The sequence below is a fragment of the Capsicum annuum genome, chromosome 3, assembly GCF_002878395.1.
Source record: "Capsicum annuum cultivar UCD-10X-F1 chromosome 3, UCD10Xv1.1, whole genome shotgun sequence".
NCBI lineage: Eukaryota > Viridiplantae > Streptophyta > Magnoliopsida > Solanales > Solanaceae > Capsicum > Capsicum annuum.
In genome coordinates, this window is record NC_061113.1 from 256,509,853 (window position 1) to 256,524,230 (window position 14,378).

Below are 14,378 nucleotides of genomic sequence, written 5' to 3' on the forward strand. Positions count from 1 at the left end.
ACTCATACCCCCCAAAAGTCAAGTGCCACCTTTTTTGGCTTTTAGGTTTTATATCAACGGTTCACATGCAAAAGGGAAATGGGGAGGAAGTTTTGGGTAAAGTTTCCAACCGCGTAAAGTTTTCTAATTTAACTAATTAGGTAGTCTTGCTGTTGCATGTCTTCTTCTTTTTATTTTCGCTGTCCGGTGTTTAGTATCCGCATGCAGTTCGACTAATTTAAATTCTTCACACAGGGGTATACGCTCCCTATCAAAGATTTTATCATATTTACGACTCGAATTCGAGATCTCTAATTAAGAAAAAAGCAGCCACGTGTTGCATATGTTCCATAAAATTCATTTCTGATAAATACTTTGTGACTTTATGGAATTTATTGCCTCAACCAAAAGAAGCTCACAGAAATAACTACCTTTTTCCGCCATAATGTGTTTGTGGCCCATATGTCCGTAATAAGCATGTATAAAAATGGAGCACTAGCAAGTTGTTGTAACAAAGAGTCTTGTTTGCAGATAATTAAAACCGTAGGTTATAATAGAACTGGGAAACTTCTTGTAGCCAATATGGCAGCCACTTTCATTCGTTTATTTCTTGCTTTTCTTTGGTTTTCTCATGCTATCAACTTGATTAATGCTGTCCCATTAACAAGTAAGTTTATCTTTCAACCCTTCTCTTTATACTCAACAGTGAACACAACTTCTTTCTTTTATGCTTTCTTGCACGGGAATATCTCGGTTTTACCCTCCATTATATTTTGAAAGTCTTCCTACATTCATAATCATGACATTGCTACGTTAAATCATGATTTCGTATTTCCTCTTAACCCTAGCAAAATTACAAAGGTGATTTTCTACAAGTTTGGATCTTTTTCTAAGAATCTCTACCAGTTTAATGTTGGAGATTTGTTAAAGTCAAGGAAAATACTAGATTGTTTGATAAAGTAATTATTAACGTAACAAATGTAATCAATATTAATCTATTTTCTTTTAGTAAGGGGAGTATTTGGACCTTTGTTTTATGTATATATATGTGTGTGTGTGTACATTTACCACACGTGATCTGTATTGAAACAGGAAGCACAAGACTGGTAATGGACGTATCTCAAGAGCATAAGGTGTTAGAGAATACCCATATGGTGCGCACTTCTCCATCTTTAATTTGCCTATGGAAACCTTATGATCTATCTTCCTATTTTCCATTAGGAGTACTCAGTAGTCTGATGGAAAAATTCTAAATTTAAAATTGTTAGGCAAATATGGAGGATGAAGAGATCAACGATTATCCAGGTTCCGGGGCGAATAATCGCCACACTCCAAGGCCTCAACTGGGAAGAGGCTGTGTCGTCGAATGCTAGATCACATAATGCATATGTTTAAGATATATAATTAGCTATTATAATCACATACTGTGTTAAGTATCTAATTAATTAGAATCATTTCAATCCTAATTGGCTTTTAATTTGAATAGCTAGCTAGCTAGCTAATTAAGAGAGTTAATCATGTTGATATATTTGAGAGATCTAGTAATAGCTATGGTTGAGGACTTATTAGCAGTATGTTCTATATATGGCGTACCTACTAATTTATGCTATGCTAGAAGATGAGTTGTGGCCAATTTGTTACCTTAATAATTATGAAGTTATGATATACATGAACTTTAATATTTTTCGTTCAATTAAATTGTATACACTAGTAATTATATACATATAAAGATCCTTTAAGCGGTGCTCATGAATTCTATCAAAATTTGTACTCAAAGCAGATGAAATAATGGAACTTAATTATAAAATTTAAAGAGTTCATCTCTGTCTATATGAAAGTTTCCAGATATGTTAAGTCAACCATTTTTTAAAATAGAATTTCCATAGTATTTTCTTGGTACTACTAGGTAATATAAAAAAACCAATCAATTCATATATGATATAACATTCTTTAATGAATGGTTAATTAGAAGCCAAAGTTAAAGCTCGACATTCCTCTATCTTTTATCAAGTGCATAATACTTTTCTGCTAATTAATGGTCACCCTTAAAGCAACTCGTAAGAATATGGGAAATTTAGCTAGCTTATGATCATTGATTCCCAAATATTTTTGGGTGATATTTAACCATGTAATTGGTCATAATATTTGGTAAACATATTTTATCTTTAAAAATTCACAAAAATTAAAATTTGGCTCAAATACTAATATTTTTTCTAATATCTGAAAATTTAAATTATTTATCAAATAATGACAAATTATATGATCAAACACTTTTGAAGAATTTTTTCTCAAAAATATTACTTGAGAAATCTATGAGCAAAAGGTCCTACAGACTTTCCCTTTCAAAAGGGCTGGTGCTAGACAACCAAAGATTTAATTAATGATATTAAAATATAGTATGGCTTATGGCTATTTGGTAAACTAGTCTCATGCACCTTTTTAAATATCTTTGAGCAATTTGGCAAATCAACATTACATGCATGTTAGATCGATAGTGATCGTGGATTTTGAGGTGGTAACCATTCACTTCAATTGCGTGGTCCCATGAAAAATAGGTAAAAGGTCATCACATCATATATCCCTTATTTTAAAGGCTTGCTGGAAGCATATCTTTATTTCAGAAAAAAGGATATTCTACTACCAACTATGGGTTTAAAAAATCTTGAGTGCATAAACACAGAAGATATCGATCGGATGGGACAAGAAAATTTATTCTTTTGGTTTATTTTTAATTGTGTTTTCTATACTTTGCACATCAATAGATTTAGACAAATCAAATTTCTGTGCAAAGTGTCCATAACACACAGATCGTCGTAAAACTAGATATTATACGAAAAAAAGAAAGATTGGCTAATGAGTTTTAAGCATTTTTATATTCTTGAAATTTACTTCTGCAATTACATCGTGTTGAGTTTTTTTTATAATTCTTACGTCTATCCTAAAAGTCAAAATGACAGTATTACCACACTATTTCTACTTGTGTCGTTTTGGTGTTCCAGTTTAAAAATATTCTTACTTAGTTGATCTAATTGCAGTATTTAATTGGTTGATATTACAATAAAGTAGATAAACAAGGACATCCTTTCCCCACACTCAGTTACCCAATTTGAGTACATAAAAAGGTTAAAACGGCACAAATAAGTAGTCTAACGTGTTCCTAAAATAATTAATTGTTTTTATAACTTTTAAAAATAAAAAGAAAACATAAATAGGGGTCTAAAAATGGAAGATTTAAGTAAATTAACCGGCTGGTTCTGTGTAAGCATTACTGTAAGGAATTAATAATAACAATATATTAATAACAAGAAGTTCTACCGGCCATCATCATCCGATGAAGGATCAGTGGTTGGCGTAGGGGACGAAGCAATATTGGTCTGGTTAGGGTTCAAAAATCCGAGCTTTTTAATGAGCTCTTTCGCAATTAACTGGTTAGCACGATCAGAAGGGTGATATTCATCCCAAAACACATATTTGCTTCTGTCGCTACACAATGTCGATGCTGGATTACACGTTATTGCTGGCCTAATTTTTCCAAACGAGCAGCATGGTGAATCCGAGTTACTAAAACCTGCAAAATTTTCAGAAAATTTAAGTTATATACACTGACGACAATGTATATATCAACTTTCAATCAAGATATTAAAGTCTTTTTTTTCTGGTAAGAGTCAAGATTGTCTTAGCAATCATGAATAGATGCTGCACTGCTTAATTTTAGCGGTTTGGAATTGATTTAAAAATGAGACCCTGTAAATTGATCCCTTCAAGTTCACACACGTTGATCCCTCTATTATAGAAGAAAACACTAGGGACAAACCAATGAAAAATACTTTGTATGTTTAGCCTAATAACATTTATGTAATTCTTGAAACAATTCTTGGCTTCGTAAAAATGTTATGTAAGTAGTAATTTGTTAGTACCGTAATTGCCGGGATTGGTAATGACATCGTTGACAACATCATAAGCATCTCCAAACTTGTAGCTAGCATTTGGAAGTGTGTTGGCCAATTCCACGACAAGTTCGTCTGTGGCTTTGTTGAAGGCAAGTGCCAGTTGGTTGGTCTTGTCCTGGCACTGCCCATCTGTACTTAGAACCCTTTGAAGTGGTATACACCCCATTGGCCCTAGCCCAAACACCATCAACTCCCTTGCCCCCAAACTATGCAACATCTACAAAAAAAAAAATGTTATAATTGGTTAAAAGATTAAGCAATTTATTTAGGCAAAATGGCATGGGGAAAGGGATATGTATGGCTTACTGTAAGCTGTGACCTGAGAGTGTCCATCAAGTACTGGATGAAAGATTTATCAGTGTGCGTCCATGAATCTCTGTACACTGGCATTAAGTAATTGTTGATGAAATCGTTGCTTCCTAAAGCTACAACATATCGTGCTTGTTGGAAAAATTTGGCTGCTTCTTTGGTTCCAATTTTTTCTCTAATTAAGTCTTGTGTTCCTTGAAACAACTCTATTTGCTTGAATAGGGAAAACCTCTGTATCTGTAATTATAATTCATCAAATTAAATTTCAACATCCAGCTAGACAAGAAATATATGCTATTTTAAAGGAAATTGCAATAATAATATTAGACAGATTGACTGGAGAATTACTTACAAATAAACCGCCTGTCTCCTTTAGAATGCCACCACCTCCAGAGGCAAAATTGACGCCATTCTCTAGTATAACATCTTCTGTTAATGATTGATTTAGATATGCTGGTGGCCTTGGAAGCCCCATTTCGTCACCTGCACAACAGGTAAGTTTTACGTGTCGAGTGTACAAACAAAATTCCACATTGGTAGTTCTCACGAAGATCAAGAACTACATGAAAACCGTTCAAATTTGACCCAAAATGAACACTATCAAACAATGTCATGAGTACTTTTAGGCCAACTTAAGTATGTAACACCAGCTTAGGTACTTAACTGTCATATCTCTACTCTATTGAAAATGTTACCTATTATATCGGCAACAGTACGGCCATTGCAAAATCTACCATTAGGCAATCCATTCCCAAAATCAATACCATACCAAGGCAAATTCGCGCGAGCAAGACTTTTGGAGAGGAAGTTGTTGTTGCCAACATCTGAAAGAGAGTCTCCAAAGATGAATTGCACAATCTTGCAATTGCAGCCTCCAATTACAACAGCTAATAAAATTGTTACAAAAATTGGTAGGGTCAAAGTCAGATTCATGTTAAGTACTTGTAGAGGTACTCTGTTATAACAAGTCTTTGGAATTTTATCCTAGGAATAATGAGGACTATGAATTCTAAACTTATAAATGTCCACAAAGAAAAGGAAAGTGCAAGAATCTGTGGGGAAGTTGGGATTATTGGAGTGAATAATGGACATAAATAAGGTAGAAAGAGTTTGATAAACTAACTGTCTAAGAAACTCAAACCTACTAAATCTACCTGCAGTTCTGTTACAACCATTCAACTCTAACAAACATAAGTTGTATATTGTATATATCGGTACTTAGATAGAGACTTAATCTTCTGAATTTCACAATGTTTTATAATTGCATATTCACTTTCTTTGGCGTTGAATTTAATTTATATATATTGATATTGCATATGCACTATTAACGTAACTTTAATATGCGATAGCAGATAAGTTGTTTTATGTTCTAAGTAGCCACTTCCACTTACAATAGGTAGGTTTATACAGTCAAACCTTTCTATAATGATTATATTTATTGAAAATTTCATGATTGCTATAGAGAAATGTTATATATGCATATTGATATTTGACATTCAGATCTCATTAGCTGTTATAAACAAAAGTATGCAAAGTTAGAAATAAATTAAATATTAAAAAGTCAAATATTAATAATTTTTTCCTCATAAACTTATGAAATAACTAATATATACCATTTAAATATAATTTTCAAAGTGTTATTAGAACCCAAATTCATATATAGGTAGGCATATTTGGATAACAACGTTATTATTCCACTAAAAGAATTTTCCATAGTACTTATATTTGCTGGTTGTTGGACCTGAAAAAAATTCCAGCGGAGAAAATAAAGATATGTGATATAAGTAGATTAAACTTAATTTGGAAATGAGGCCCAATAATTCTCAATCCAGACAAAAACATCAGCAAAGGGTCGTTTGGTTGAGAATGTAGTTATTCTAAAATTAATTATGATGGGATAAGTTATACTGAAATTAATTATGCTGACATTATTTTTTATTGAGTATTTGGTTTGTTGTATTCAAAATAATATGCATGGTATAATTTCTAAGAATAAATTAATTGATTACCAAAATACCTTCCATGTTATTTTACTTCTTTTTTATATACTCCTATATTTCTTTTCAAGCTTTAAATATTTATTCTTAAAAATAAAACTTTCATCTTATTTAACTTTAATTTTTTTGCATGTGCCTTCCTATGATTATGCCGTGTGTGTTTAAAAAAAAAATCTTACTAAATCTTATTTAGTTTGAAATAAAAACTTTCAACTTAAATTTGTTAAAGTAAAAGAAGACTTGTTGTTTATGTCACTTCATTTAAACACATATAACTTATATAATATAGAATATTAAAATTCATTTTAATTGATATATACATTATCAATTTTAAAGTGATTAAGAAACTATTTAATTAAAAATATGTAATTGAACAATGGAGTAGATTGTGAAACGATAATGTGTATTAAAACTAGGCAACACCTTTGTACTTGCTAAAATATTTTACAAGTTACTAGTGAATGGTAATTATTATTATAAAATCTACTTACTTTAATTAATCTTTTCATTGTGTAGTAAGAACTTTTTGTGTTATCAATTCACAAAAATAACACTTGGAAGGAAAAAGTTGATGTTAAATTCCGTTTTTCTATTCTTAAAAAATTATAATACCTACATTTTGTCGGATATATAAAAAATTATAGTACATAGTTTTGATCTTTATTATGTATGAATCTAACATATTTTGATTTTTAATTTGTTAATTATGCATTTTGATCCTTTATATAAGAAAATAGCGTATAAGTTTATAAAATTCACAAGCAATCAAATGGAAAAACAATGTCAAATTCAATTAATAAGAGGTTAATTTTTCTTAGTCATATATTTTCGTCGTTCCAAAATAAGATATTTTAGTCTTTTTAATTTGTCACAAATAACGCATTTTAGATAATCAAGTAGATATCAATAATATTTTTTCAATTTCAAAAGTAATAATTAGAGATTGTTGAACTGAGAGGAGATGAAGAAGATTGGAGAAATGTATTTGTAATGGGTTTGGGGATAATCTAGTCATTTTATAGTTTTATCCCAAGTATATAAATTATGATGGGATTGTTATCCACCAAATGTGGAGATAACTTATCTTAGTACTATTTATTAGTTACGGAATAAGTTATCTCAAATATTAACAACATAAAAATGTATTAAAATTTTTATTCCGAAATTATTATTTTATCCTGAAATTATTTACTCTAGTAACTCGCACCAATCGACCCCTAAAGGTGCAAACCAACTATCTTGAAATAGGCAAGTGTTGCAACAAACTCGATGGATAGACTCATTGGTGATCCAAACAATATTAGCGTAAGGCCCAGCTTGCTATTTTAATGAAAACTGTAACAATAATGAATGTTGATCAAGACTTGGGCTAAGCAAATAGTAGTACTATTTTCTTGAAACACATGTTGGTTTATTTGAACTAAGTTTCTGTTGATCTCACTGGGTACATAATTAGAGTATTTGCGCAGTGGTAGAGCGCCTTTAATAACTCTGTCAGTGTGTTCTATCTGTGAAGGCTACTAGTCATATGAATAGCTTAAGGTGATTATTGTTGTCTGACCCTTATATCCTGTAGAAAGATAGCTGTGATGAACAGTGGCGGAGCCACAGCCAACGAAGGTGATCAAATAAACATCCTTCGTTGGAATTTTCTTTTTAGTATATAGGTTAAATATAGATATTTATGGTTATATACTTGTTATTTTACACCTTTGACAAGTTAGAGAAGCATAATTCAGTGGTCAAGAGTGTGCATTCCGCATCAACAACTCGGGTTTGAACCTTGACAGGTGTAGCAATGCTTTAGTTTCTTTTTTTTTTTTAAACAGTTTTTTGCCAAAAAAAAAATATGAATATCCTTAATCAAAAGTCTGGCTCCGCCACAATGATAAATGAAATTGGAAGCTCAACACCTCTAGTAACAGCAAAAGCAAACGGTTACTACTTATTTGATTCAAATGTTTAAATAAACTTATATACAACAACGAATTCAGTACTTCAAATTAAAATTTTACTGTCCAGCATAGTCTGCATTAAAATTGTAGCACACAATTGAGATTTATTTCTTCAAAATTTGCCCAAGCACGTACCTTCAAAGAGATACTATTTGGATGAACAATTAATGGACCGCTTTGGTATATCCGAGCATACTGAGCCACAATCTAACATTACACTTACGTGGCAGAATGTGAACCACTTGGACACCATGCAAAGTTGGGCAAATTTAAAGACCCATACGACGATAAAACAAACAACAAATGAAGAATCTCTCCCATTATCCAAATCCAATCTTAGCCCTCCATCCATTTTCATCAGCGGCACTCATCCATTTAATATCCCTAACCATATCATAAAAAATTTCATAAAATCTCCACACTTTCCCCACTCCATTTTCACACACCACTAAAATACAATGGCTTCCATTGCTATCAAAACCTTCACCGGTCTCCGTCAATCCTCGCCGGAAAACAACACCATTACTCTCTCTAAACCCCTCCTTTCCGGCCAACCCCACCGTAGGTTACGTATCAATGCTTCAAAATCCAGCCCAAGAGTCACCGGCCGCAACCTCCGTGTTGCGGTGGTTGGCGGTGGTCCTGCTGGTGGCGCCGCCGCTGAAACACTCGCTAAAGGCGGAATTGAAACGTTCTTAATAGAGCGTAAAATGGATAACTGCAAACCCTGCGGTGGTGCTATTCCGCTTTGTATGGTGGGGGAATTCGATCTTCCTCTTGATATCATCGACAGAAAAGTTACCAAGATGAAGATGATTTCTCCATCCAACGTTGCTGTAGATATCGGACAGACATTAAAGCCTCACGAGTATATCGGTATGGTGCGCCGCGAAGTACTCGATGCTTACCTCCGTGGCCGTGCTGCCGACGCCGGAGCTGCCGTTCTCAATGGCTTGTTTCTCAAAATGGACATGCCGAAAGCCGCGAATGCACCTTACGTTCTTCACTACACATCGTACGATTCCAAAACTAACGGCGCCGGCGAGAAACGTACTCTCGAAGTTGACGCCGTTATCGGTGCTGACGGCGCAAATTCCCGTGTGGCGAAATCCATAAACGCAGGTGACTACGAGTACGCCATCGCATTCCAAGAACGTATCAAAATTTCGCACGATAAGATGAAGTATTACGAGAATCTAGCTGAAATGTACGTCGGAGATGACGTTTCCCCTGATTTTTACGGTTGGGTTTTCCCCAAATGTGACCATGTTGCCGTTGGCACCGGCACAGTTACTCACAAAGCTGACATTAAGAAGTTCCAGCTAGCAACAAGGCTCCGAGCCGATTCGAAAATCACCGGTGGGAAAATCATCCGTGTTGAAGCTCACCCAATTCCCGAACACCCAAGGCCAAAAAGATTGCAAGACAGAGTTGCCTTAGTCGGAGATGCAGCAGGGTACGTAACCAAATGCTCCGGCGAAGGTATCTACTTCGCTGCGAAGAGCGGACGTATGTGTGCGGAAGCAATTGTTGAAGGATCAGAAAATGGGAAGAGAATGATTGATGAGAGTGATCTGAGGAAGTACTTGGAGAAATGGGACAAGACATATTGGCCAACATACAAGGTTCTTGATATATTGCAGAAGGTATTTTACAGGTCGAATCCGGCGAGGGAAGCTTTTGTAGAGATGTGCGCAGATGAGTATGTGCAGAAGATGACATTTGATAGCTATTTGTACAAGAAAGTGGCACCAGGGAACCCCATTGAAGACTTGAAGCTTGCTGTGAATACTATTGGAAGTTTGGTGAGGGCTAATGCACTAAGAAGGGAAATGGACAAGCTCAGTGTATAAGAGAGGATGAATTTAATTTCATACTACTAATATTTTCTAAACTTGATTTGTAATTCAAGTATTTATTATGTCTTTAATCGGATTTCATGTTACTTGTTGAAGTTTTTATTGATGAGTTTAGCTTAATAGTTCTTGTTACGTTATGTACTAGCAATAAGCATTCCTGTCAATTTGAAGGAAACCGGCTCGAGTAAAGCAATGTTGGAAGTTGACTTTTATGGACTAAACTAAACAGTGTAAAGCTTGGACAAGTAGTAACAAATGAGATTGTAGTTATGTATGACTATGCTTTTATACTGGAAACAAAACACTTTTATAAAGAGATTACTTTATTTTAATCTTCAAAGGGTTGTGAACTGTTTGTGATTTTACATTTTGTTGAAAGCCAAAGCAGCTGACCTTTAGTATGCTTCAAAACAAATGGTCTTCAGTATATTGACCTTCGGTATATTGAAAGCAAAAGCTTTACATTGATTTTTTATGCATCAAAGCAAATGACCTTTGGTATATTGAATCCGAGAAGTCTTTTGGTTCACATGCTATTAGCTATTCGTGACTATGGAAAGATGATTGCCTCTTAAGTATGTTCTGAACAATAACAAATAGATTGGTATACCAACAATAATACTTATGTAAGAATTACTGTACATGAATTGTTATGTAGAGCTTACCATTTTAAAGATTGTTTTGTCTTTAAATATTTTAATCTCTATAATAATAGTTCCATATTTACTGTTACTGAACATTTTATCCAGTAGAAAATGATAGTACTATATAGATAATCTAATATGAGCATTGTTGAATCTCTCTTACCAAATGACTCTTGAGTTACAGGGAGAGCCAAGAGGGTTCAAAAGTGCATATACAACTAGCGTAAGGAATTCAACATCTACTATACTTAAATAAAAGTAATTTAATCATGTATAAATAGTGTAATTTTTTGATGAAGTATATGCAGACTCCGCCCCTGACTTGAGGCCTTAGATTGGGTTGTAGAGAAGAAAATTGGGCCTCACAGTTGGAGTCTAGAGAAGAAAATTGGAACCTAGTTCAGTCCATTTTTTCAATGTTTGGTTTTTGTGGACCAAACCGTAACACAAGCCTAACACTATTGATTAGGGGCCAACTCTGAAATGTAGCTACGACTTTATTTAGTTAAGTGAGTATTTATGGTTATTAATTAAGTTACTTCAATTGGTAACAACTAAATTTGAATTTCGAAAATCTTAAGCATTGCAACAATAGTTTTCTGTCTATACATTTCACGTAAGATATTTGACCGGACCCAATTTTAAAAGAAAGTATATCATCGTTTAACATAACACAACTGTTCATAGAGAAATTAATAGCTTTAAAATTTATTATCTAAAGCAAATTTTAAATTTTTTTGTGAGTACAAGTCGTCTCATTAAATAGAATTGTAATGATAAATTAATTTTAAATATAAAAGATAACATTTTTTAGATATACTTAAAAAAAGTGTATCATAAAAATTATCAAATAAGAAGTGAAAAATTTTAAAATGTTTGATGTTAAGAAGATCGAAAAGTTTAAGGTTAAACTATCTTCAAAAATAAAAAATTATCACACTTAGTCAATTCCTTATATTGTCACTCAACTTAGCAAAATATCCTACTAAAGTCATTTATCTTTTTTTTTTTATTCTAGTAATATCATTCAAGTTTGTGCATTTTACTTATAAATTAATAATTGTTAAAAGTGACTCAAAAAATGACCAAAATAGTCCATCAAGTTTGAAATTTGAATTTAAATAGTTCTTATTTTTTACATGAAATATTAATAGGCCTCCAATTATTTTTATTTTTTAACTTCTTAAATTAGTTTTAATATATTTTATCAATAAGTGCATAATATAATTTAAAATGACACAAATCATAATATTAAAAATGAATTAAAATGACAAAGAATGTTAAATTAGAGCTTAAAATAGGTAGTTATATTTTAAATGAAATAAATAAGAAGTACATTTATTGTCCAAATTGGTAAATGTATTCAGTTTTTACAGCCAAGTTGACGAGACGATATAATTTTCTCTGAAATAATATCACAAGATTGATAAAAATAATATTTAAACCTTAAAACATTTTTAAGTTACGAAATGGTTATATAAAATCACCTAATTTTATTTGATAGTGAGTGATTGATGTTATTGTCGTGGTATTCGTTAATATGCATTATTTTTTCAAATAAAAATCCTTTAAAATATTTATATATGGTTCTTCTACTAGGTAGAGACCCTATTTTTTTTTATTTGCAGGAATTCATCATCTTCTTTATGAATTGTAATTTTTTCGATAATAATTTGGAATAGAAGCAACTAACAACTAACTTGAACTATTTTATCAAAAATAAAGATTAATCCTAAAATGAATAAATATAGAATATTATTTTATTATTGAACTCCTAAGTTTCCAAATAAATGTTGTATATATAAACTTATTTCTAACAATTTTAATTGTAATTTTTGGTGGACATCGTTAGATTTAATATCGCAGTTAGAAGTTGAAAGGAGATTGTACTCAATAAGTTTTATAGTTGAAAGGTTATTGATATTTCGTATTGTTAACTAATAAGGATCATTTAAATTCAACGTTCAAACTTAAGGGACTTTTTTGATCATTTTTCTCTCATCTTTTGAGACACTTTTAGCAATTATTGATTTTTAAAAAAAAATACATAAAGTTCGATGATATTATTAGAACAAAAAAAAAATAAATGACTTTATTGGAATATTTTTCTAAGTTGAGTGACAATATGAGGAATTTACTGCTTTTTTGAAAGAGGAGAGTGATCGAAAGGAGTAGAGGTGATCATAGTACGATATGTATGGTATTAAAAAAATTAGCTTTAATTATAAATATTTGATATTAAGAAAATCCAAAAGTGTAAGGATAAAGTATCTTCAAAAATAAAAATTTATCGCATTTCTTTGAAAAGGGGGAGTGATAGCAAGGAGTAGAAGTATGCACCTTAAGATACGGTACGACATTGAAATGGGAAGAGTAATATTATCTTATTATCATATCAAATTAAATACGGCATAGTTTAATATTTTAAAATTTAATTTTAATATTTAATAGTATAGTAAATCGATAATCACAGTTTTGTTTGACTTCAACATACATATGCTATTTTATAGAGAATTTTGACTTATTTAAACATCTCGATTATATCATATTAACACATTACACATATAAAGGTATGTAAAAGAAAGTATAAGTATATAATGATCCCCTCCGTTAATCAATTACACACACAAAAATAATTCAATCAAGCTGGAGTAGTTAAACTTCAAAACGTCTAAATATCTAGGTTTTACTCTTAACACTATTTTATATATTTAATTAATCATAGCAATATATATGAATTGTATATGTAATTATGTACTTCGTTGTGATATTTGGTATTCTTTTAAAAATATCGAATACGAGTCGATTATCAAAATTTTTAAAAGGACATACAATATAGCATATCAAATACTATAAACAATAATCATAATCCTAAGGGGTCGTTTGGTAGGCCGTATTAGGAGAAATAGTTTATGTATTAAGTGTGGTGCTAATTAATACTATGTTTGGTAGGATTTTGGACCAATGTATTATAGGGTGTATTACTAATACATCACATATGATGGTATTAGTAATACATGGGTTTTAATACCATGAGATTAGCATGTGTAAGGACAAGAATATCCCTCAAATTCTTTTAAACATTTTTTTATTTTTTAAATTTTATTTTTTATATTTTTACTAATAAATTTATTCAAATAAATTAGTTTACAAATTTTATTATTATTTACAAAAATGTCCTCAATTTTTTTAAATTTTTTTCTAAATCTTTTTCAATTTATTCAATATGAGTTACTTCTTTTCAATTTATCAAAATAATAATATCCCTCCAAATAATTTTAGTTATAAAAAACTACTCCATTAACTCAAAAAAATATTTAGTGGTCAAAATCCGAAAACAAATTGCATACAAACTTTAATTTTGTAAATAGGATATTCATAGATTAAAATAATTTTTCTACTTAGTTTTAACACACTGTAGAATACAATTTTATTTTAATAATGATTTTGTTGTCTCATCCAAAAGTTATACGTATTTCCCCAACTTAAAAATAACACAAAGTGGGAACAACAAGCAAATAATGAACAAACAAAGAAAAGATAATAAAAAATAATAATTTTTGTAAGTGAATGATTAAATCTTAAAATTCTAAAGTAAATAATTAGTTATATTGTTAACTTTTTTTATTCTAAAAAAAGAATTAAAAAAAATACACAAAATTATAATATGTTGAGGATATTTTTG

At 31.2% G+C, this 14,378-nt stretch overlaps 3 protein-coding genes across 3 annotated transcripts; 2 read left to right on the forward strand and 1 right to left on the reverse strand.

Annotated features, from left to right (window-relative positions):
• The first annotated feature begins 381 nt into the window (after positions 1-381).
• On the forward strand, positions 382-1,672 carry LOC124897203. Its single transcript, XM_047409866.1, has 3 exons — positions 382-646; positions 1,072-1,133; positions 1,248-1,672. Exons 1-3 carry the CDS (start codon positions 442-444, stop codon positions 1,350-1,352), a joined length of 372 nt encoding a protein of 123 aa, XP_047265822.1. The 5' UTR covers positions 382-441; the 3' UTR covers positions 1,353-1,672.
• Positions 1,673-3,133: 1,461 nt separating this feature from the next.
• On the reverse strand, positions 3,134-5,506 carry LOC107865899 (GDSL esterase/lipase At1g74460). The gene is made up of 5 exons (XM_016712091.2): positions 4,934-5,506; positions 4,591-4,721; positions 4,236-4,475; positions 3,897-4,146; positions 3,134-3,547 (listed from the first exon to the last, which is right to left on the reverse strand). Exons 1-5 carry the CDS (start codon positions 5,169-5,171, stop codon positions 3,291-3,293), a joined length of 1,116 nt encoding a protein of 371 aa, XP_016567577.1. The 5' UTR covers positions 5,172-5,506; the 3' UTR covers positions 3,134-3,290.
• A 2,886-nt stretch (positions 5,507-8,392) lies between these two features.
• LOC107862250 (geranylgeranyl diphosphate reductase, chloroplastic) lies at positions 8,393-10,144 on the forward strand. Its single transcript, XM_016707759.2, has one exon. It carries the CDS (start codon positions 8,649-8,651, stop codon positions 10,041-10,043), a length of 1,395 nt encoding a protein of 464 aa, XP_016563245.1. The 5' UTR covers positions 8,393-8,648; the 3' UTR covers positions 10,044-10,144.
• The last annotated feature ends 4,234 nt before the right edge of the window (positions 10,145-14,378 follow it).